This window comes from Propithecus coquereli, unplaced genomic scaffold (assembly GCF_000956105.1).
Source record: "Propithecus coquereli isolate 6110/MARCELLA unplaced genomic scaffold, Pcoq_1.0 Scaffold4, whole genome shotgun sequence".
NCBI lineage: Eukaryota > Metazoa > Chordata > Mammalia > Primates > Indriidae > Propithecus > Propithecus coquereli.
This window is the reverse complement of record NW_012149729.1, coordinates 7,731,398-7,756,375: the sequence shown is the minus strand read 5'-3', so window position 1 is coordinate 7,756,375 and position 24,978 is coordinate 7,731,398. Positions and strand designations below refer to the sequence as shown.

Here is a 24,978-nt window from a genome sequence, read left to right as displayed (position 1 = left end):
GGCCTCCCAGAGTGCTGGGATTACAGGCATGAGCTACTGCGCCCGGCCCAAACTGAGCGTTTTATATACACCAACAGCAAACAGTCTGAAAAAGAAATCAAGAAAGCAATCCCATTTTACAATGGCAACAAAGAATATAAAATACCTAGGAATCAGTTTAACCAAAGTAGTAAAAAATCTATACAAAGAAAACTGTAAAACACTGATGAAAGAAATTGAAGAGGACACAAAAAATGGAAAGCTATTCTTCCATGGTCATGGATTTGAAGAATTAATATTGTCATTTTGACAATACTACCCAAAGTGATTTATGGTTTCACTGCAATCTCTATCAGAAATATCAATGATACTCTTCATAGGAATAGAAAAAAAACAATCCAAAAATTTATATGGAACCACAAAAGACTCCAATTAGCCAAAGTAATCCTGAGCAAAAAGAACAAAGCTAGAGATATCCCACTAACTGACTTCAAAATATACTACAAAGCTATGGTAACCAAATCAGCATGATACTGGTGTAAAAACAGACAGATAGACCAATGGAACAGAATAGAAAACCCAGATAAGTAATAAATTCACACAGTTACAGCCAACTCATTTTGAACAAAGACACCAAGGACATAAAATGGGGAAAGGATAGTCTCTTCAATACATGGTGCTGGGAAAACTGGATAACCATATGCACAAGAATGAAACTAGATCCTTATCTATTACCATATATAATAATCAACTCAAAATAGATTGAAGATTTAAATATAAGACCTGAAACTATGTAACTACTAGAAAAAAACATTGAGGAAATGCTTCAGGACATTGATCTGGGCAAAGATTTTTCGTGTAAGACCTCAAAAGCACAGGCAACCAAAGCAAAAACAGACAAACGGGATTACATCAAGCTAAAAAGCTTCTACACAGCAAAGAAAATAATCAACCCACAGAATGGGAGAAAATATTTGCAAAACATACAACTGACAAAGGATTAATAGCCAGAATATATTGTATAAGGAGCTCAAACAACTCAATAGCAAAAACAAAACAACAAAAACCCACAAACACATAATTTGATTAAGAAATGGGTGAAAGATCTGAATAGACACTTCTCAAAAGAAGATATACAAATGGCTAACAGGTATATGAAGATATACTCAACATCACTAATCATCAGAGAAATGCAAATCAAAACCACAATGAAATATCATCTCACCGCAGTTAGAATGGCTTTTGCCAAAAAGACTGGGAATAATGGATGCTGGTGAGGTTGTGGAGAAAGGGGAACCCTCGTACACTGTTAGCGGGAATGTAAATTGTGCAGCCACTATGGAGAATAGTGTGGAGGCTTCCCAAAAAAGCTATAAATTATCATATAATCCAGTAATTGAACCATATAATCCAGCAATTCCACTACTGAGTATATCTCCAAAAGAAAGGAAATCAGTATTCCAAAGAGATACCTGCGCTCACATGTTTATTACAGCACTAGTCACAATAGCCAAAATAGAGACTCAACCTAAGTGCCATCAATGGATGAATGGATAAAGGAAATGTGGTGTATATATGCAATGTAATACTATTCTGCCATAAAAAAGAATGAAATCCTGGTATTTTCAGCAGCACTGATGAAACTGGAGGTAATTATGTTATGTGAAATAACCTAAGCACAGAAAGACAAATATTGCATGTTCCCACTCATATGTGGGAACTAAAAAAGCAGATCTCATGAAAATATAGAGTAGATTTGTGGCTACCATAGGCCAGGAAGGGTAGGGAGAAGGGGGAATGAAGAGAGAGATTGATTAACAGGTACAAATACACAGTTAGAAAAAATAAGACCTAATATTTGATAGATCATTAGAGTGACTATAGTTAACATTAATCTACTGTACACTTCAAAATAGCTAGAAGAGAATAATTCAAATGTTCCTAACATAAAGAAAAGATAAATATTTCAGGTGACGAATATCCCAGTTACCCTGATTTAATCTTTACACATTAGATGAATGTGTCAAATTATCACATGTATCCTGAAGATGTACGCATCTATTTTGTATTGGAAGGAAGGAAGGAAGGGAGGAAGGGAGGGAAAGAAACCGTGAGGAGAAGCAGGGATTGTTGATGTTCTGGGACTTCATGGTCATTCAGCCCATGCTCTTCATTTTTTGGAAGAGAACATTGAGACTAACAAAGGAAGGAAAAGGCAGTATTTTGTCTAAATTCATGTGGTTAGTTTGTGGCAAGGCAGGCCTAGAACCTAAGTCTTCAGGTTCCTACCTTAATATTTTAAGTGGACTAAGAAACTTCAGACTTGGAAAATGCTCTCACATGCTGGATAAATTCTTAATAAGCATGTGCTGAAACCATGGCAATCTTTTAGCATTTATATTTTGGGGTGGGAGAGGGGAAGGTATTACAGGTCTCTAATCATTATTATTTACATTTTAAATAATGTTTTAATATTTTCTTTCTAAGACATCTTTGAAATATTTTTTGGTTAAACAAAAAGAAAAAAGTAAACTTATTTGGACACAATTTCATATTGAAACCGGTAACTCACTCTGATGCTAAAAGGATTTAGTTTGTGCGTTCCTCCTCTAAGGGGAGGTTCCCTTAAGAACGTTACCTGTTACCTACTTAGATGATGCTTGCTGTGTGCCAGACACTGACCTAAAGCACTTTGCATGCTAGCTCATTTACTCTGTACCGCAGTGGAATGGGGTAATTGCTAGTGCTGTTGCCACTACTTACACATAGCCCAATGGGGAGAATAGGCAAGTGAGTAACCTGCTGTAGGTCACAGAGCCAGCAAGTGGCAGAGCAGGGTTGGAACCCAGACCCTCTTACATAGGCAGCCCATACGATTATTGCTTGTTTCACTGCCTCTCTAGTTAAGTTCTCAGCTGTTTTTCTAGCTTGCTGAACAAATGGTAGGTCTGGATTTTATTCTAGCAGTAGCTTGGTGTGGGTTCACAGGCTATAAATTAATTACCACAGTGTGGGTTATTTCATTTCACTCTGGGAAGCTAGGCTCAATGGTGGTTTTTCCTTTTAACTCAGGGATGGTGGATTCCCATCAGCAATGAGGGGATTTCCCTAGAGCACGGTTGCCTTTGCAGATCTGGGCTGGCAAGGCTTTCTCCCGCATGTGGGGTGCAGATCTGGGCTGGCAAGGCTTTCTCCCGCATGTGGGGTGCAGATTTGGGCTGACAAGGCTTTCTCCCACATGTGGGGTGCAGCTGCTGGGACCGGATGATCACTGCTGGGCTGTCTTATGGCACATTTGCCTTGCAGCATTCACAGGAAGCAGAGGATAAGAGGATATTCCTGACTGATAGGAAACTTTGAGCAAAGGAAAACCTCTCATGGAGAAACATTTTGAAAGGCCTTTCTCAAAAATGCAAGTCTATGCTGAAGGCAAAATAACTACAATATGGGATAGCTCTTGAGAGCTTTAGGCTCCTGCTTTAGAGATTGTTGACAGTGGTATCATCTAGCCTGGAGGGACTCAGCTTCGCTAGGCCTTGAAATGAACCTACAGTGAGGTTTCTATTCAACCACTATCCTTTTCTGCTAAGTGCATTTCAGGGAAAGGCAGCATTGAGGTAAAGGATCAGGTGCTTTGCAAAATAGCTGTGTGCATAGAAGTGCTTGGTGGTTTGTTTCCTGGCACTAGGGAGACAATTACCTAACTGCTCTCCCCTAAGCAATGTTCTGAGAGCCTGCCATGAGCATTCAAAGTGCAGGGCTGCCCTTGGGGAAATCGGTTGTTTGGGGACCCTCAGGATTCCTGTGCTGCACTCTGAAATTATCATGCAATTTAATTTCTTAGGAGAAGAGAGGTAAAAACAAACAAAAAACCTGGTATTTCCTTTGTGAAGAAAAAATCAATTAACTGAACAAATATACATAGAAATAAAATTTACTTGGCAAATGCTGCTGTGTTTTGTGCTAATGTGTTTAAAAATAGATAGGTGTGTATTTGACTAGCTGTAACTGATAGTTCTTAATTTCACAAGTTGAAAGCCAGCAATGAGTTTGCCATAGCTCCCTCACCACCTAGCTCACTCTGCCCTGTTGGCTTCTGTGCCCATACCCATGCAGGCAGCTTTCTCCCTTGCTTAACTTCAAGGTGGCTCTCTGCCCACTTGGCACAAGTCTTCCCACCCCAGTCCAGTTCCAGCCATAAGAACTGCACCTGTTATCACAGTCCAAACCTGCCAATTTAGTCTTTTATCTGCTAGCAAGGGCATGTCCAGCCTCTACAGGCAATGTTTATTTCAGTGGAGAAAATTTCTGTGTTTGGCTTTTGCTTTTGAGAGTAATAAGGTGGATATGTGCAGAAAAAGCTCCCCTTGATTTTCTCAAAATGTTGGTAGAATGGAGAAAATGCTGTATGTTTTATTGACATTTATAGATATTTTGCTGTATCCCTAGTAATGTCTGTGCGTGTGTGTATCAGTAATAAAGAGGTATAAAAAAGGTATCCAGGCATAATTTTTGAAAGTCAGAATCAAGAACAAGAAAGAGAAAAAACAAATTAGAATAGTAAATAAAAGAATTGGTTCATGGATTGGATGTAAAAGAAGTATGTTTTGGGGAAGGTGGTAGAAGAGGTAACGATTGGGTAGTACAGTTTTTCTTTTTCCAGCTCTCCATGGATTAGGTCAGATTTGGCCAGTGTAGAACATGGACCAACACTTAACACAATTTATAATTATATTTTATTCGTGTGATCATACATTGTCATCTTTCTCTCTAGAATGGAAGCATCACAAAGACAGGGACCATATTTGTGTTTTTATGTACTACTGTATACCCTGTACCTATAATGCCACAGTAAATACTTAGGACATATTTGTTGAAAGCACAGAAGATCCAATGAGTAAATGAATTAACTGACTGCAACAGAATTATCTGGGAGCTTGTTTAAAATGATGGATTCCAAATACACCCCCGACCAACTGAATCAGAATCTTTAGAGGAGGCACCTAGAGGACAGCTGCCATCACAGTATGAGCTGGCAGGGCTTGGGATGAATGACACAGGCTGGCTTCTCTCAGCTCATAGTGGTCTCCATGACTTCACCCAGAAGAGTGACCCTCCCTTCCAGGCCACAGTAATTAATGCTACAGGGGAAAATCTCATCCTGTGACTGTGCAGATGCCAAGGTGGGGATGGCTCATTGGCTGTTGACCTTGAAAAGAGCCTTACCTCCCTGTCTTTTCTCTTTTCTTAAAGCCTTGACAACAGGTGGCCAGAAAAGGGGTGGGTGGAAGGGCATACATGCCAGCCCTTTACATAGCCCCCACAACTGTTTGAGGGAACAGGTGACTGAGGTACAGGAAGCTGGAGGCCAAGACCCACTAGTAGGTATTTAGTATTCCTAAACAAAACATACAGAAGCCAAGAACTTAAAAAAAAAAAAGGTTATGTCTGTCAAGGAATTGGGAGGAACTTTAAAAGGATCAGTGGGTATGGAGAAAAGGATAGCTTGAGAATTCGAAAAGGAAACTAAAAAGGTTACAAATGTTATTGTAACTAACTTCTCAGCTTCTTTGGTTTATCTCCTTTATCAACAACCCAGATGATCGCCTTTTGCCAAAAAAAAAAAAACCAAAAAACAAAAAACAAAAAAAAGAACATATAGGAAAGTCCCTGGCTCATAAAGCGTTTTATATATAGAATGTGCAATTCAAAAGAAAAGGAGGTCTTATTGGATAGGAAGAATCTAGGCATCTTCAGTAAAGATTCAACTTTTAGGTCTGCAAGAGTGATGAAGGGCCTTTTTTATCATCTCTTGGTCAAATTTATTTTTATTATTTTTTTGAGACAGAGTCTCATCATGTTGCCCAGGCTAGAGTGCCATGGCGTCAGCCTAGCTCACAGCAGCCTCAAACTCCTGGGCTCAAGCGATCCTCCTGCCTCAGCCTCCGAGTAGCTGGGACTACAGGTGCTCACCACCACGCTGGCTAATTTTTTCTATTTTTAGTAGAGACGGGGTCTTGCTCTTGCTCAGGCTGGTCGTGAACTCCTGATCTCAGGCAGTCCTCCTGACTTGGCCTCCCAGAGTGCTAGGATTACACCTCCGTCAGATTTTTGTTCCCTTCCTGCAGGTAAAGATGAGACAAGTTTGCGCCTTAGGCCAGCTGCAAATCTGGATCTCTACCCCCAGCTCCTAGCTCCAGTCCTCCTTGGTCATCCTCTCTACTTCTGTCAAGTAGTACTGGAGGAGATCACTGGATCCTTGCCAAGTGGGTCCTTGTTTTAATATCAACGTGGTTTTCTCTGCTCTGAGTGTAGCTTATGTGCCTTCTGCCTTGTAATGTATTGGTGCAAACCACTTCCTCAACCCTCACATTCTCAATTCCATCCCCACCTCCCTACTCCCAGAAGATAAACCTTACCCGCACCTCCACTGAGATTAGTGTCACCTAGTTTTTATCCTTTTGTTGCCTTCTTACCTGTGAAAGAATTCATAGCACACCATACTTTCCAAAATAGAATGTCCATTCATCTTTCTCTTTCTTCCTGTTTTAGAGCAAGAAGTGGTAGGTTACCTTTTCAAGGTAGGATGGATGTGCTTCCTGGGCTCTTGGCATCATGCCTCTTGGTCATTTGTACTCCTTCCCACCTTGCATTTCTCTCTTTCCAGTGGATTTTTCCCCTTCTACAAATATGTGTGTGCCTCTTTTTTTTATAACAAAAAAAAATTGACCTTAAACCTTTTTTTTTATCAATCCTGCTGTTTATGTAGACTATATCTCATTACATCAATTGGGCCATCATCCATCATTCAAACTTCCAACCGTCTATCCATCTAGTGTTCTAATCATCCCAACGTCCCTCCATCCAACATTAACTGAATGTTTACTATGACCTCGTTTTGCACTTTAGAAAACTGAGCCCCAAAGAATCAAGAGAACCAACCAAGGTCACACAACCCAGCAAAAGCCCTTTAAACTAGATGATAGGATCACTGTTGACTACCTAAATGCCAAACCCAATTGATGCTTTTTAGTTCTTATGCATCTTATTTGACCTGTATAATTTGTGAGGTGGAGCACAAGTAGGAGAAAAGCACTAGCGAGATTAACTTTTTAAAACAATGACATGCGTAAATTTATAATTTTTTGGTTATCTGTCAAATTAAAAACTGCTTTGTGTGCCACTGTGGCAGGCCCACCAAGCTACTGGCATGTCCAAGAACTACTTTTAAAATCTAAATTTGTTTATGAGAGCTTTGCTGTTTACATTGTTGGTGTGCACCAGGGAAAAGAATTCAAAGTGACACCAAATATGTGCGCATTAAGTAACACCATCTGTCCATTTGGATCTGTGCAGCTCCAGGTGCTTGCCCAAAGCCTGGCATGTTTCAGGATAAGGGAAAGATTGTTATGCTAAGACCCCAAATTAGTAGACTTGGTTTGAAGTTTCAGAAGGCTTCAGATTCTTCCCTTCTTTCTTTCCTAGTTGTTCATTCAATACATATTGGAAGAACAGAGGTCCTCCTTTATACTGTTGTCCCCTGTATACAGTAGAAGTCCTTCTTTATACTTGCGTCCCCTGTACACAGCAGGGGCTGTACTCCTGCTGTGATATGATAGGTCTGAGAAGACAACCCCAGACAGCTGCACGAATAACCCAGTCTTTACTGAGGTCTGTTATTACAGCATTAGAAATACTGGGTAGAAGGTCTATCTCTTATTATAATGCAAATGTCTAGTTTATATGAGTCATTTATATCTTAGGATGGATTATCTGATCTCATTTGATAGACTATTTCTGTATTGGTTTTTATAGCTAGGAAAGCACAGAGGGGGATAGTGTCAGTGGGCACATGGAAGTGCAGGTTTGAAAAGGGAAATGAGAGGGCTACATCTGTCTGGGTTTTTTTACATGAAGCAAGGGAGTTATAAAAAGAAGTCTTGTTATAGGGACTTGGTAAGTTAGTGGCAGAGAGCTTGGGCTTCGGGCTAAGTGACTATTTAGCTGTGTGACTTTGGTCAGGTCGTTGTGCCTTGAAGGATAGTCCTCATGCCGCATTGGTAAATGGACTCTGTACATAGTCCTTTAAGGTCCCTTTTAGTGCTGACATTCTGTGGTTCTACTGGAGGAACTGAGAAACCTGAAGAATGCGGAGGATTTTTTGTGTGATGGGTACAGGCATGCCAGGAGCAACCTGTGACGGGCATTGTGAATCTGTGGCATGGACTTGTAGTGGCAGGAGCCAAGTTTTTGTGATCCTGGAGCTCAGCTCATGACCGGTATGGAACGCTTAGTGCTGTGTGATGGAATGAATGAACTAAGGCCTGGCAGGTGCCGCAGCACAATACAGAAAGCAGAGCAAAGGCTTGGGGCAAAGAAGGTTCTCCTCCCCTAGTGATCGAGAGCCACTGCCAGTTCTGCGACCAGTGTTCTGAGTCCTTTGGAGTCTTCGTCTCTTCTAATAAAGGCAAAGCCATGAATCTCTTGAGGGCTTTGTTGAGTAATCAGGACTGTATCACTGTCACAATGATGTCCAGGACTTTCCACCAACAACCCAGTAACAGACAAGATGCTGTACTAACCTGAATTGTTGTCTGGCAAAAAGAGGGGCGACTCATAGAAATATGTGAAGAGGCATGGATATTATTACCGTAATAAATGGTAGCTTTGCTGTTACCTTTGAAAACTGACTATGCAGCAGACACTGAACTAGGTGTTTTACATGGGTTGGTTTGAAAATTAAGGGCCCTTGAGATAAATATTTCTGTTTTACAGTTGAAGAAACTGATGTTCAAATAGATCAAATAACTCACTCCCTTCTGGATCTATGCTCTATACATTTGCCATTCTTGAACTTTCTTCCTTCTTCAAACAAAATCTCTTATTTTTGGTATTCTGAATGTTACAGATTAGTCTTATTCCTTTTTAACCTTTATAGTATATTCTCCTCACTCTGCCAAGAGAAATTACTTGAATGTTTTAACATGTAAAAACTCATATACTGCTTGAGCATCCCAAATCTGAAAATTTAAAACCCAAAATGCTCCAAAATCTGAAATGTTTTGAGTGTCCAACATGACATTCAAAGGAAATGTTCATTGGAGTGTTTTGGATTTTTGGATTAGGAATGTTCAACCAGTATAATACAAATATTCCAAAATCTGAAAAAAAAAATTCAAAATCCAAAGCACTTTTGGTCTTAAGCATTCAGGATAAGGGATACTCAACCTGTAGTCAGAAGGAGTAACTCCCTGAAATTAAATAAAGGTGCCCTATTATGGGATTGGAAACATTTCATTTGGTTAATACTTCCTCTGGTCATTCATAGATGTTCTTTATATATTTTTAGATCTTTGATACAATAAAAGAGAGAAAGTATCAGTTTTTAAATAATAGCCCGAAGTCCATTCCAGAGTAGATAATGAATTCTTGTTTTTAAGAAATAAGTAAGGATAAAGGTAATTAATTCTATATTAATTGCACATTCTGTGTTATAAAAATGTAGCTATCCTATGAGATTCTAGGATATAGTTGATTCTTAAATTTCTTCTGTGGGATGATTTTTGACTGCTTAAGGAAAAAAATTCTAAGTCAGAGAGGAGGGGAATGGATGTGGGACATTGAAGAGTGGTGGGGAAGTGTTCACTGTAGAAGCCGAGGGGTCCAGGTGAGAAGGGCTGGGGGAGGTCACTTGCTTTTCTGGTACTTAGGAAGTCCTGACTTCGATCTAGTCACGTGAGCATCATTGTTCCTCCTTTTATTAATGAAAATTATTTCTTTTCTCTTTCAGAATTCACAGTACATAATGATTAATAAGCTTGTGAAATAGGAAACATTAATGGTGTACAACAGATGCTTGTGTTTATAAAGTACTTTTCAGCAAGTGGAATAATGCTGAGTCTCAGCAGTTGGGTGCCTTCCACACAGGAAATGGGATACCTCTCATTCCTTTTGTTCTGTAAAACCAGCATTTCCCTAAGGAGGTCTTACTAAAAAAAAAAAAAAAAAAATTCCCTTATCGCCTTTCCAAAAATTTTACCAAGTCAGAATATAAAGTGCCAAGAATTTGAATACTTCATAAGCCATATTTCTGGAGTTGGCTTTCAGCTATGGTGCTTTTGTTACTTGAATGTTATATAAATTTGGAGAAAAATAACGAACAGTTCTTAACAGTGTTCATTTATTAGTGATTGTAGTAATAGATTTTGTTGAAACCAGTATTAAGCAGAGAAAACCACATTGATAATTTTAAGTGTTATTGTTTTAATTTTATTTTTAGAATAAACAATTTTTTGGGTTAAAAATTGTTTAATTAAGTATTTAAGGTGGATAGAATTAGTAAACATAACATACTTTATGGGCATGTGTACTGAAGTCATAAATGGTAATAAGGACCATAAACGCGCTTATTATTTTTCTGTTCTAGATATTTGAATGGTGGTATTTTCGCAAGTATGGAACTTCATTCATTGAACAAGTCTCAGTAAGCCACTTGCGCCCCCTTCTGGGAGGGGTTGACAACAACTCCTCCAACAATTCTAACTCCAGTAATGGGGACTCAGATTCCAACAGGCAAAGTGTCTCAGGTATGGAAAGTCCTTCAGTTTGCAATATTATTTGCTTACTCTTACTAAACTATTATTGTTACTCTTACTAAATTATTATGAACATAAGACAGTAATAATGTTGTTATTTAAAAATTAGGCTTCAGATAAAAATGCAGCTCATTTTCCCAGGGAGTTGACAAGCTGTATCAGAAAAGTAGGGTGTAAGCATCCCAGGGAAAGGAAATGTTTATCTTGTTAACTTCTTCTGTTTGATCATTTAAGTCAATGTTTCCAACCTGAGGCTCCAGCCTCCTTGTCTGTAGTTTCTCACACCTTAGTAAAATGGATCCATTTTCTTCCATGATAATTGCAGAATCTTGTATCTAACTAGATCTGATCACATCACTCCTCTGCTTATAAGGCTTCATTGATTCCCATTCCACTGAAAATAAAGCCCAGATTCCTTAGCACAGCATAAGCTGCCTCTAACCTATCTTGCCAACTTTGGCTTCTGTCACAATCCAGTCCCTTTCCTGAATGTCCAGTTTTCTGGCCACATGAAGCTACTTTTCATTTCCTAAGCATACCGTGTTCCTTATGACACTCTGCCTAGAAGAAGTCTGTCTCCCTTTTTCTCTCGTTCATCCATCACTACCCAAACCAAATGTCACCTCCTGGGAAGCTTCTGTGATAGGTTATACACTATCTCTCCACTTTCATTCATCCTTAATATTTTTACCCTTGGCAACATGTATTAAATTGCATTGAATTTTTAAGGTACTGCTTTATTGCAGTATCTCTAGCATCTTGCACAGTGTCTACTATTTCTTTGAAACTCAGTGAATGAACACGAGTACATGCAAAGACTGTGCTTTCTTCTCTTACAAAACAAGAGGGAAGAATATAATTTCTTAGCTCAATCTCTTTATCAACTCAGTAAACTTTTCCTAAGTACCTGTTATGAACCTTGTCTTATACAGGTTCTTCTGAATTATTATGACTAAAAAGAAGTCCAGGTTCTTTTCCCCATGGAACTCTCTGTCTGCTGCAGGACACAAAGCAATGAGTGCTCTGATTGTATGAGGAAAACATACAATGCAATGGGAAACAAAGGAGGGGATCCTGACCCAAACTGAGAGGAGAGGTTTGCTTCTTGAAGGAGAGGGCACCAGTTCTGAGACTTAAAGCATAAAGAGGAAGAAATTAAAAGAGCTAGGTTAGATATTTTTTCTTCTTCTCTAGAATAACTCAATCCACATTTGATAAAAGCCTCAGGGAACATTGTGCATAGCTTTTGTTCCTGATGTTGAGTCAGTGCTCTTTTAGTAGACCATTTGCCAGCCAGCCATGAGTGGTACTAGGCAGCTGTCGGTGCACATTTATTGAACCTAAAGGGTACACGCATGAGGGATGGCACCACCCAGGTAACAAAATTGTGTGGGACTCTGTAAACTCATCCACTTTGTGAAATAGAAAGAGACCTGAGCAAAGCAAAACATTGCTTTAACCAGCTACTCTAATAAATGCGGCTTATTATTCTAATGAGGAATCTTGATCATTCAGTTATCAGGCATGAGCAGTTGTGGATAATTGCCACTACTTTGCATCTGCTATGAATACCCTACAGATTAACTGTGCTCTTATCTTGACTATAGTCTTTGAATGACATAGAACATTGTAGAAAATTAGCAGATTGACAACAGAAAGCATCCTCATTTGAAGCCATTCTTTATACTGAATACATTTATATTTTCATTAAAGTTTGCCCTCTCTCTCTCTTCCCGATTTAAATTTCTTGACATAACTCGTTAATGCAATGAAAAGTTCATACTCTTTTTATTGTCACTATTATTTTGCTGGCTGTCTTAGTGGATGCCTTGATTAAGCTTTATTTATTATATGAATGTTGATACTATTCTAAGTGCTGTAATGGCAGCTTTGTCAGGGAGAAACCATGCCCTTTTAAAAAATATATTCAACAATAATAACCATGGAAATTCTCAGTTTTATCTATAATAAGTTTTTACCTAACACTGAGCTTTTGAGTATTATTAATTCAATTCCACTAGGATTTACTGAGTGCCTACTATGCATTCCATATTTCCATTCATTTCATGTATAATAGATATAGCATTTATGATCTGATCTCATAACAATATTCAAATAATTACCTTTAGAAAAATGGAAATTACCTTGTCTAAGTATATTTCAGCATCAATCTGCCCACTTCTTCTTGACATTGAGCTTCTAATATTTGGCTAACTCAGCTCAACAAACATGCATGCTAGTATGGAAGTACCAGATACCATGGGACCAAGATGACTTTCTTTTTTCTTGTGGTGATTTTTATTTTTGAATAAGAAAAATACTATAAAAGTGCATTGTCTGCATTTATCTCTACCCTTAATCACTTTCTATTTTGTCATCTGGTGTCAGCTAAGTGTAAACGAAAAAGTAGGTACAAAGCTGAGGATAATCAGTATATTTTCTTAAAACAGAGAGATTTGTGTAAAAATCCCTATTGTCTTCATAATAATAAAATGACTGTTGCCTTAATAACAGAAGGGTGAAGATACAGATTTTCTTGGAGCATCATAAGGCACCTCTTTCCTGAATCTTCCATGTAATATAACATGGCCAACAAAGTCCCATGGATGTTGGCAAAGGCAGTTTAATGGCATTGATTACTTGAGAAAATCACTGAAGAAAGCTAAAAATAAATTGAAAATATTGATTATAAATGTTGGTCCATATGAAAACTTAGTGTAGCTCTTTCCTTAAAGAACAAAGTAAATAGACAACCTACAGAATTCTGTAGAAAATATTCACAAAGGATTAATATCCAGAATCTGCAAGGAACTAAAATGAACAAGAAAAAAAAATAACCCCATTGAAAAGAGGACAAAAGACACAAACAGATATTTTTCAAAGGAAAATATATAAATGGCCAACAAACGTATGAAAAATGCTCGATATTGCTAGTCATCAGAGAAATGCAAATTAAAATCACAGTGAGATACCACCCTATCCATGTCAGAATAGCCATTATTAAAAAGTCAAAAAACAATAGATGTTGCCATGGATGCAGTAAAAAGGAAACACTTATACACTGTGGGTGAGAATGCAAACTAGTACAACCACTATGGAAAACAGTATGGTGATTCCTCAAAGAACTAAAAGTAGACCCACCATTCAATCCAGCAATCCCATTACTGGGTATCTATGCAAAAGAAAAGAAGTCATTATATCAAGAAGTCATATGCACTGATATGTTTATTGCAGCGGAAGTCAGAATTGCAAAGATAGGGAATCAGAGTAAGTGTCCATTAACTGATGAGTGGATAAAGAAAATGTGGTATGTATATATCATGGAATATTACTCAGCCATAAGAAAGAATGAAATAGTATCTTTTGCATCAACTTGGTTGAAACCAGAAGCCATTATCCTAAGTGAAGTATCTCAGGAGTGGAAAAGCAAATATCACCTATACTCATTTGTAAGTGGGAGCTAAATGATGGGTATACATGGTCACACAGAGTGGTATAATGGGCTTTGAGACTAGAATAGGGTAGGGCGGAAGGGGAGCTTAGGGATCAAAAATTACCTATTGAGTACAATGTACACTATTCTGGTGGTGGGTACCCTAAAACCCTGACTTCACCACTGTACAATTCATACATGTAACAAAAAAACCAGTTATACCCCTAAATCTATTGAAATAAAAATAAATAATTAAATAAATATATTTCTTAAAAGAATATTTTATTTTGAATAAAAACTAAAAAACCTGGTTTACCTAAGAATGATTTGAGATGAGGGTAGTAGGGTGAGGAGTGAGAAAAGTTGTCATGGTTACACAGCAAATTGTGCACATGTTTTTAAACTTTTGGACAAAGTTTCTATGCAAAGTGAACTTGCTCAAAATTTGTGCAATTTTCCAATTTCTATGGGCCAGTGGAGAAATGTAGTTAATTATACAGTTTCTTAGTTTATCCAAACTTGGGATTGTTTGGCTAAAGTTAACATTTGTGAGCATTCCACTTGTTTTGCTTTATTTGGGGAACTAAACTGCTATTTTTCTCCTAAATATACAGTGTCTGATAAACCCTACTGATATATTTTGCCACATCAACATGTTTCTCACTGCCATTTCTTAATTCAGCTTAGTTTATGAGCTGATGATGAATATGGATTTAAAATGTGGCTAACTACTCCCTTTCTTAAGGGAAGGCATTCTCAGGGCCTAATAACGTTCTGAATTTGGGTTTCTGAGAATATCTGTTTGATAATTTGCCTTGTTCTCAAATAAGATGCCATAAAGACAAAGATTTGCAGCATTCGCCTTCTTCAAGATAATGGGAAAAGTGCAGGATGCTCCATCACGTGAAATGTATCTTTGCCAAAATCAAGTTTAAATTCTCTGAAACACTAATAGCCTCTTGCATAGAACTGGATCTTTAAACAAACTCTGGTATCGTCACTTGGCTTCCTGTCACAAATCATCTCATTTTAATCTCATTTAATCTCCATAAATACATATAGAGAGAGTTATATATTCCAAATTATAAATAAATCTAAATTCTAAATAATTCTAATAATTCTATATAAATATATATAATATAAATTCTAAATTAAAATTCATTATATTGCTAGAGGCAATTTAAGCACTGATTGAATAAAGATAATAAAGAAAAACAGTGAGATGAAGAAACTCAGGCAGAGTGAAAAAAATATATCCTAAGGCCTTCATAGAACTCAAATTCTCATAACACCAGAACAGATAATTTTCTCCATAGAATGCCCCAATATTAGGTTATTAGGTATGAAATGTCCGATTTTCCTTAAGTACTAAGTTTGACAGTTGATATCGCTGACATTTCACTTTGACACTTCTTGTTTTATTTTTATTGTGAAGATATATCCCCAGTCTTGCAAACGCATGTTTTGGCTTGTGATTATCTTTCAAATTTTTTTTAGAGCAATTTTTGTGAAACTGTGGGTAAGTCAAAAGTCCGTGTTATTTTCTAATATGAATTCTGTTGTGGAAACAATGCAGCACAGACAGCTTAAAATATCAACAAAATGTTTGGGAAGGATGTGGCTAATGCACGCGCAGTATGTCAGTGGTTTGAGAAGTTCTGCTCCTGTGGTTTTAATTTTGAAAATGTGCCACATGGATGACCTGAGACCAAGGTAGATAATGATGAGCTGAAAGCTGTAGCAGAAACGAGTCCACCTCAACCTACCCATGAATTAGCAGCAAGATTTGACGTTACTATTCCAACAATATTGGACCATTTGAAACAAATGGGCAAGGTAAAGAAGCTGGATAGATGGGTACCACATGAATTAAACGAGCATCAGAAGAGAAATCATCTCACAGCTTGCCTTTCTTTGCTGTCATGACATAAAGGTGAAAAATTTGTACACCATATTTTTACGCGTGATGAAAAATGGATTCTTCTTGGCGATGGCAAGCATTTGGCACAATGGTTGGCTAATGATGAAGTGCCAAAACACAGCCCAAAACCGAATATTCATCCAAAAAAGCTGATGGCGTGAGTTTGGCAGTCCAGCGCTAGTATTATCCACTACAGCTTCATGAAACCTGGCCAATCGATTACAGCGGATGTCTCCTGAAACCAATTGGACGAAATGATGAGGATACTTGCAATTAAACAGCTGAGATTGGTAAATAGAGACAGGCCAATCCTCTTGCAAGACAGCACTCAACCACATGTTGCACAAACAGCAGCAGCTGGACTTGGAAACTCTCTGTCATCCACTGTATTCACCAGACTTTGCATCAATTGACTACCACTTCTTCCAGGTTTTGGACCACTTCTTGCAAGGAAAAATATTCTATTCTGAACAAGCTGTGGAAAATGCCTTTGGCAATTTCAATGGCACTCGCTCTCCAGACTTCTTCACTGCTGGCATAAACAAGCTACCATTAAGATGGCAAAACTATGTTGATATTTTAGGCGCATACTTTGATTAGTTGTACTGCTTCTTGTTTGATATATAATACACTACACTTTTGCTTTGAAATTGGACATTTCATATTTAATGACCTTAATAGTTCCGATAATAACTAATACTCTCAGTGCCTGCTGCCAGCTTTATATGATACTATCTCATTTACTCCGCACAATAGCCCCATGAAGAAGGTACTAGTATTATCTCCACTACATGGTTAAGGAAGCTGAGTGCAGGAGGGTGAAGTCATCTGCCCGAGGTCACATGGCTGATAAAACCTGGGCAGTGTTACTTCAGAATCCAAGTTCTTAAGCACTAATTAAAAAATTTAACCTTTCCAGACCCTTTGTGGGGGGCAGTAAACCCCACAATTAATGTATTATGCAATTAAATAATTTCATTAAAGTCCTATACTGCAGTGGCAGCATTATTTCTGAAGTGACATTAGCCTAGCTTACTTTAGAAATAGCTCAAAAGGGGTAGGATTGACAGTGGTTGAGAGCTCAGGCTCTGGGGTCAGACAGATGTGGTCCTAATCTTGGTCTATCAACTTTTATAGTGACCTTGAGCAAGTCATTTAACTTTCCTAAGCCTTGGTAGCTTAATCTGCAAACATGGGAATGGTAGTAGTATCTACTGCATAGAGTCATTTGAGAATTAAATGAGGTCATGTGGAAATATCAAGTCAGAGGACAGCCATTTGACAGTGTGCCCCCGAGGAACTGACTTCTTCATGAATATGACTGGGGAGAATGGTGCACCCACTTGGAGATGTGGCTGCAGGGTCAGCCAGGCTCACTCTCTAGCTCAGCGACTCTTTTGTATCCAGCCCTTTCAGGGCTTGCATTTCACATATATCCCCCAGCAAAACTGCAAATTGCTAGATGTCAAGGACCTTTGGGGCTGCTCTCTAATAGTCTCAATGAAGGATAAACTTGCCAAAATCTAATACATGTATTGGAAGTGATTCTCTTAGCCAATTCTTACTACATCTAAAATCTTTTGCCACTAAAATCTGTGCTCTAGTACAGACTGGATCTCCAGTTAAATGGTGAAATATGCCTAAAACAGTTTTAATAGCTGGTGAACTTTTATTTAATAAACTTACTTCATAATTTCCACATTATTTGGTAGAGTTGATTGACTTAGGTCAGAAATAACTTATGAGAATGGTTGTATGACAGATGCAATTAGAGATTTAACCATCTTGGCAGTATTCTTAAAGAAAGTAGTATACTATCTTGAATATAGCAAGTCACTAAAAATGGTCTCAAAATTCATTTTTACTTATACCTTTTCTGATTCCATAAAAGAATTTGTGGTAGTAACATACTTGTTGAATTGAAAGCTACCTACATGTTTTTTTGTGTGCCTTTATTTCTAATCATTGTTTCAAAATAATTATTTTGAAAAGTTATGAAACAGCTAAAGAGTAATTATTTAAGACATTGGATATTTTTATTATTAATGATTGCTTAAAATTGATCTGTATAAGGTAGACAATTGGGTATTCATTTCTGAGATATCAAAGCTAATAAACATATGCAGAATCACATGTCAGAAATTGACCAGCTTGGGGTTAATCTTGAGTGTCATAATACATCCAATGAAACTTTAACTCGGGACTTTTCTGTTGTACTTTGGAATGAAAGTGTTTAAAAGTATTATTAAAAAGTGCCCAACATTTTTTCAGAGGAATTTTCAGAACTGTTTCTCTAGTGGAAAATTTAATTGATGGAGTCATATGATTTTCAAAATATAATGTTGCAAGGTAACAGTTATGTTGCATCTATGGTTAAGTGTCAGGAAGTCTGAACATCAGACTTTAATATTATTTACCATGAACCTGGAAGAAATTAGCTTTTCTATAGTTTTTGCTTTTGTAAAAAGAGCCTAATATATACTCCTCACTAATTTATGTGAGAAATATAGATTACTTGAACTTTAAGCCCCTTTATAGAAAGGATCAATGAAAATCGAGCTTATAGCTATGACAAAGGTTACTATTGCCGTTGTTTGGAATAATATTGCCATCATTATCAGATTTTAGGTTCTGGGAAGAGGTGGTAACATTTTTAGTGTACAAAACCTTCCTAGGCTATGAATTAGAAATTTATATATTTTGAAGTCCCTATGAGTATAGATTTTCTAGCTTTCTTTTTTTTAATTTTAGAAAAAAAGTTTTCAGAGCTAAGTTGGATGTAGAATAATATTTTCTTCCATGTGCTTAAAAGCCTTGTGACTTTAGAGCCTTTTGATTTTTCTGAGAATTGAGTCCTCTTTTTCCTTGAGGACTATGACAAAAGGAAAAGTCTGTGGTTCTCTCAGAATATTTATTCCTTCTGTAGAGCTGCTTCAGGTGCATTTCAGGTAGTGGTTCATGCCCCTTTCACTTTTCTACCAAAGCTATAAATTCTTCTAAATCATGAGCTGTTTCTTTTTCTGTAACCCAGGGCCTAATTCAGGGATTAATGCATAATTAATGCATTAAACATGTAAACCACACAGTCATATGAATGATGGGGTGGACATTCTAGAGCAGCAACTGAGTATGAGAAGGCATGGAATGAGCCTGATTGCAATGGAAGGCTTTAGTAGGGATTGGTGAGAGGGAAGACTGAACAAAAAGGATTGGAGCTTGCTTTTAGAAGTCCTTAATGCTAGTAAGCATTATTTTTTACATTCCTTGTCTCCCACACAGAAACTGGTAGTCATCCCATTGTGACAAAGGAGAGAATCTGTTCTGCAGACTTTGGGAACTAAACAAGTGCTATTCCATTATTTGCTACTTCCTTGTTTCTTGAATTTCATTCTTGCATGTGTGCTGAGGTCAGAACATTTCTGTCAGCAGTTGTGGGTAGAGATTGTACTGTGCACTGCTGTGTGTGGAACTATAGAGAGCATGTCTGCTGTATCAGGGGCATATTTTTAATTAAACTATCATATTAATGATGTTAGCATGCCCTTGATGGAGTCCCAGTCAAATAGTGCTTTCCAAGGGCATTAAAATTGTTGATGTTAATGAAGAAAAATTCCTTTTGGAGGTAAAATTTTAAATCTGGTTTGAAATAAGGAATTTATTCCTCAAAGGCACAAATAAGAAATGCTTACCCTCTGGATATCTGAATTTAATTTCTTTTTTTTTTTAATTTCTTTTTTTTTCTTTCAGCATATTACAGGGGTTTAGGTTACATATATTGCCTTTGCCCCACCCAAGTCAGAGCTTCAAGCATGTCCATCCTCCAAATGGTGTGCACTGCACCCATGAGGTGTGAATACACCCATTCCCTCCTATGCCCTCCCACCTGCCCAGAAACACCCGATGAATGTTATTACTATATGTGCACAAAAGTGTTGATCAGTTAATACCAATTTGATGGTGAGTACATGTGGTGCTTGTTTTTCCATTCTTGTGATACTTCACTAAGTAGAATGGGCTCCAACTCTATCCAGGATAATATAAGAGGTACTAGATCACCATTGTTTCTTGTGGTTGAGTAGAACTCCATGGTGTATGTGTATATATATATATGTACACACACACCACATTTTATTAATCCGCTCGTGTATTGATGGGCACTTGGGTTGTTTCCATATCTTTGCAATTGTGAATTGTGCTGCTATAAACATTCTAGTGCAGATGTCTTTTTTATAGAACGTCTTTTTTTCCTTTGGGTAGATGCCCAGTAACGGGATTGCTGGATCAAATGGTAGTTCTACTTTTAGTTCTTTGAGATATCTCCATATTGTTTTCCACAGAGGTTGTACTAGTTTGAGGTCCCACCAGCAGCGTGTGTTTGTTCCCATCTCTCCACATCCATGCCAACATTTATTGGTTTGGGACTTTTTGATAAAAGCCGTTCTCATTGGAGTTTAGTGATATCTCATTGTGGCTTTGATTTGCATTTCCCTGATGATTAGAGATGTTGAGCATTTTTTCATATGTTTCTTGGCCATTAGTCTGTCTTGTTTTAAAAAGTTTATGTTCATGTCCTTTGCCGACTTTTTAGTGGGATTGTTTGATTTTTTCTTGCTGATTTTTCTGAGTTCTATATAGATTCTAGTTATGAGCCCTTTATGGGATGTATAGCATGCGAATATTTTCTTTCATTTTGTAAGTTGTCAGTTTGGTCTTGTGATAGTTTTCTTGGCTGTACAGAAGCTTTTTAATTTGATCAGGTCCCATTTATTTATTTTGGTTGTTGTTGTGATTGCCTTTGGGGTCTTCTTAATGAATTTTTCCCCTAGGCCAATGTCTAGAAGAGTTTTTCCAACATTTTCTTCTAGAATTTTTATAGTTTCATGTCTTAGGCTTAAGTCTGTTATCCACCGTGAGTTGATTTTTGTGAGAGATGAGAGGTGTGGATCCTGTTTCAGTCTTCTATATGTGGCTATCCAATTTTCCCAGCACCATTTATTGAATAAGGATTCTTTTCCACGGTGTATGTTTGTGTCTGCTTTGTCAAAGATTAGATGGCTGTATGAGGATGGTTTTATATCTGGGTTCTCAATTTTGTTCCATTGGTCTGTGTCTCTGTTCTTGTGCCAGTACGATGCTGTTTTAGTTACTATAGCCTTGTAGTATAGGTGAAGTCTGGTAAATTAATGTCTCCAAGTTTGTTCTTTTTAGTTAAGATTGCTTTTGCTATACACGGTCTTCTCTGGTTCCATATGAAGCATAGAATTATTTTTTCTAGATCTGCAAAAAATGATGTTGGTATTTTAATAGGGATTGCATTGAATCTGTAGATCACTTTGAGTAGTATAGACATTTTAACAATGTTAATTCTGCCAACCCATGAGCATGGTATGGTTTTCCACCTGTTTACATCCTCCTGCCTTCCAGAAAGTAGTCAGAACAGTGTTACACACAGATCAGCACAATAAACACTCACCAGTATAGAATCATCCAAAAGCTGAAGGTCAAAGGCCAGATACCACAATGGCTCAAGAAAGAAAACAAAGCAACAAAGTTCAACTCAACAAGATGAACAGAAATCTTCCCCACTTATCAGTTCTTTCAATAAATGCAAATGGCTTGAACCGCCCACTGAAGAGACATAGGTTGCGCAAAGGGATAAATATACACAAGACAAGTATCTGCTGTCTTCAGGAAACACATCTAACCCACAAGGATGCATTCAGACTCAAGGTGAAGGAATGGAAAACAGTATTCCATGCAAATGGAAGCCAAAGAAAGCTGGCGTAGCAATTCTGATTTCAGATAACTTAGTCTTCAAATCAACAAAAGTAACGAAAGACAAAGATGTTCACTATATAATGGTGAAGGGTACAATTCAATGAGAAGACATAACAATTCTAAATATTTATGCACCTAACTCAGGTGCACCCAGATTCATAAAGGAAATCCTACTTGATCTAAACAAAATGATAAACAGCAGCACTGTAATAGCTGGGGACTTCAGTACTACTCTGACAGAATAGGATGATCCTCCAACAGAAAATAAACAAAGAAACAATGGACTTAAACAGAAGTCCAGGGCTTGACTGACATTTATAGAACATTCTACCCAAAAACCATTGAATATGCATTTTTCTCATCAGCACATGGGATATTCTGTAAGATTGACCATATCCTAGGCCACTAAGCATGTCTCAACAAATTTAAAAAAATATAAATTATACCATGCATCTTCTCAGACCACAGTGGACTAAAATTACAAATCAACTCCAACAGAAACTCTCATCTCTACACAAAGTCATGGAAACTAAACAACCTTTTGCTGAACAATTATTGGGTTAAAGAGGAAATTAAGATGAAAATTAAAAGATTCTTTGAACTAAGTAATAAAGGAGACACAAGTTATCAAAATCTGTGGGACACAGGTAAAGCAGTCCTGAGAGGAAAATTTATATCCAGAAATGCCTACATCCAAAAGACAGATGGATCACAAATTAACAATCTAATGAATCATCTCAAAGAACTGGGAAAGGATGAGCAAACCTACCCCAAACCCAGCAGAGGAAAAGAAATAACAAAGATCAGAGCAGAACTAAATGAAATTGATAATAAAAAAGTATACATAAGATTAATAAAACAAAAAGTTGGTTCTTTGAAAAAATAAACAAAATTGATACAACTCTTGCTAGATTAGGAGAAGCAGAAAAGAAAGGACTCTAATAAGCTCAATCAGGAATGAAAAAGAAGAAATTACAAGCGATACCACAGAAATACAAAATATCATCTGTGAATACTATGAAAACCTCTATGCACGTAAACTTGAAAACATGGAGGAAATGGACAAATTCTTAGAAACTCACAGCCTCCCTAGGTTCAATCAGGAAGAAATAGAATTCCTGAACAGATCAATGTCAAATACCTAAGTTGAAGCAGCAATAAAAAACCTTCCTAAAAAGAAAAGTCCTGGACCAGATGGTTTCACACCCGAATTTTACCAGACCTACAAAGAAGAACTGGTGCCTATCCTGCAGAAATTATTCCACAACATCGAGAAGGAAGGAATCCTTCCCAACATGTTTTATGAAGCCAACATCACCTGATACCAAAACCAGGAAAGGACACAACAACAAAAAAAGAAAACTACAGACCAATATCCCTTATGAATACAGATGAAAAAATTTTCAACACGATCCTAGCAAATCTAATTCACGGGTGCTTTTCAAAAAAATAATCCATCACGACCAAGTGGGCTTCATCCCAGAGATGCAGGGATGGTTCAACATATGCAAATCCATTAATGGAATTTACCACATAAATAGAAGTAAAAATAAAGACCATGTCTTCTCAATAGGTGCAGAAAAAGCATTCAATAAAATTCAGCACCTTTTTATGATAGGAACGCTTAACAAAATAGGCATAGATGGGACTTACGTAAAAATGATAAAAGCCATACACGACAAACCCACAGCCAACATCATACTGAATGGAGAAAAATTGAAAGCATTCCTGCTTAGAACTGAGTTTAATTTCTTGACTTAAAATCTTCATATTCTAATATGTTTGGCATTTACATCCTTATTCCATATCACTAAACTATCAGGCAGCCTGATATATATGGGGTATGTTCCCTAGAGCAGCAATCCCCAACCTTTTTGGCATGAGGGGACTGTTTTCATGGAAGACAATTTTTCCATGGACCGTGGACCAGGGGGATGGTTTCACGATGATTCAAGCACATTACATTTATTGTACACTTTATTTCTATTATTATTACATTGTAATATATAATGAAATAATTATACAACTCATCATAGGTTGGGGACCCCTGCCCTAGAGTGATTCTAGACTAAGAGAGTTTTTTTGTTTTTGGTTTAGTAATAAAGATAAGATTATGGAACAGATCAGCAAAGAAGAAATGAACATAGCTGTAACCTTATTTATTTATTTGGAGATGGGGTCTCACTCTGTTGCCGAGGCTGGAGTATAGCACTATGGTCATAGCTCACTGCAGCCTTCAACGCCTAGGCTCAAGCAATCCTGCCCCAGCTTCTCTAGTAGCTGGGACTACAAGCATGTGCCACTATGCCTGGCTAGTTAAAAAAAAAAAAAATTAGAGATGTAGTCTCATCATGTTGCCCAGGCTGGTCTCAAACTCCTGGGCTCAAGCATTCCTCTCAAGTTGAGGATTACAGGCATGAGCCACCTCATCCAGCTTGTGATCTAATTTAAAGTGAAACTTTGATGTGTGTTTGTATTTGACCTCTAGATTGCTTGTTTCTTTCTCTTTCTCTCTCTCTCTCTTTTTTTTTTAAATTTTTGAGACAGTCTCACTCTGGGTAGAGTGCAGTGACATTATGGTAGCTCACTGCAACCTGAAACTCCTGGACTTAAGTGATCCTCTTGCCTCAGCCTCCCAAGTAGCTGGGACTACAGGGGCGTGCCACCATGCCCAGCTAATTTTTCTATTTTTAGTAGAGACAAGTTCTTGTTCTTGCTCAGGCTGGTCTTGAACTCCTGAGCGCAAGCAATCCTCCCACGTCAGCTTCCCAGAGTACTAGGATTACAGGTGTGAGCCACTGCACCTAGTCTAGATTGCTTATTTCTTAAAAGGAAAATATGTACTTTTCTGCACCCTAAATTTAAAGGATATAACTAACGAGACATTTCTTACAAACTTCTTCATTACATGTTTTATTCTCACTTAGAACATTTTACATCTGTTAGTTACTCAGATCCTAATTTCTAAGTTTCAAGGATAGTTAAAAAACTGAATACAGCACACATACATGACACCGGTGTTACCAAGTATTTTTTTTAAGTTCAGTTCTCTAATAGAAGGCATAAAAGCAGTATTTCATAATGTTTGCTGCACCCCCTGCTGGCTATATTGTGACACTTCCTAAATAAAGACAGCATCTTTAGATACTGCTCAGTGAACACTTTAGATATACACACTGTTTCTCTTTGGAGTTATTTTTGTTGAAAAATAATTTCAGTTACATCTGATCTACAATAGAGTTGAATAGAGTTGACTTTTTTTTTTTTTTTTT

General features: G+C 37.5%; 1 protein-coding gene across 1 annotated transcript in view; it reads left to right on the top strand.

Moving 5' to 3' along the window:
• ST7 (suppression of tumorigenicity 7) overlaps window positions 1-24,978 on the top strand; it is a 272,179-nt gene that overhangs the window by 155,572 nt on the left and 91,629 nt on the right. The window contains exon 3 of the mRNA XM_012652738.1: window positions 10,406-10,565. Within this exon, the coding sequence (XP_012508192.1) occupies window positions 10,406-10,565 (160 nt within the window). The remainder of the gene's footprint in view (window positions 1-10,405; window positions 10,566-24,978) is intronic.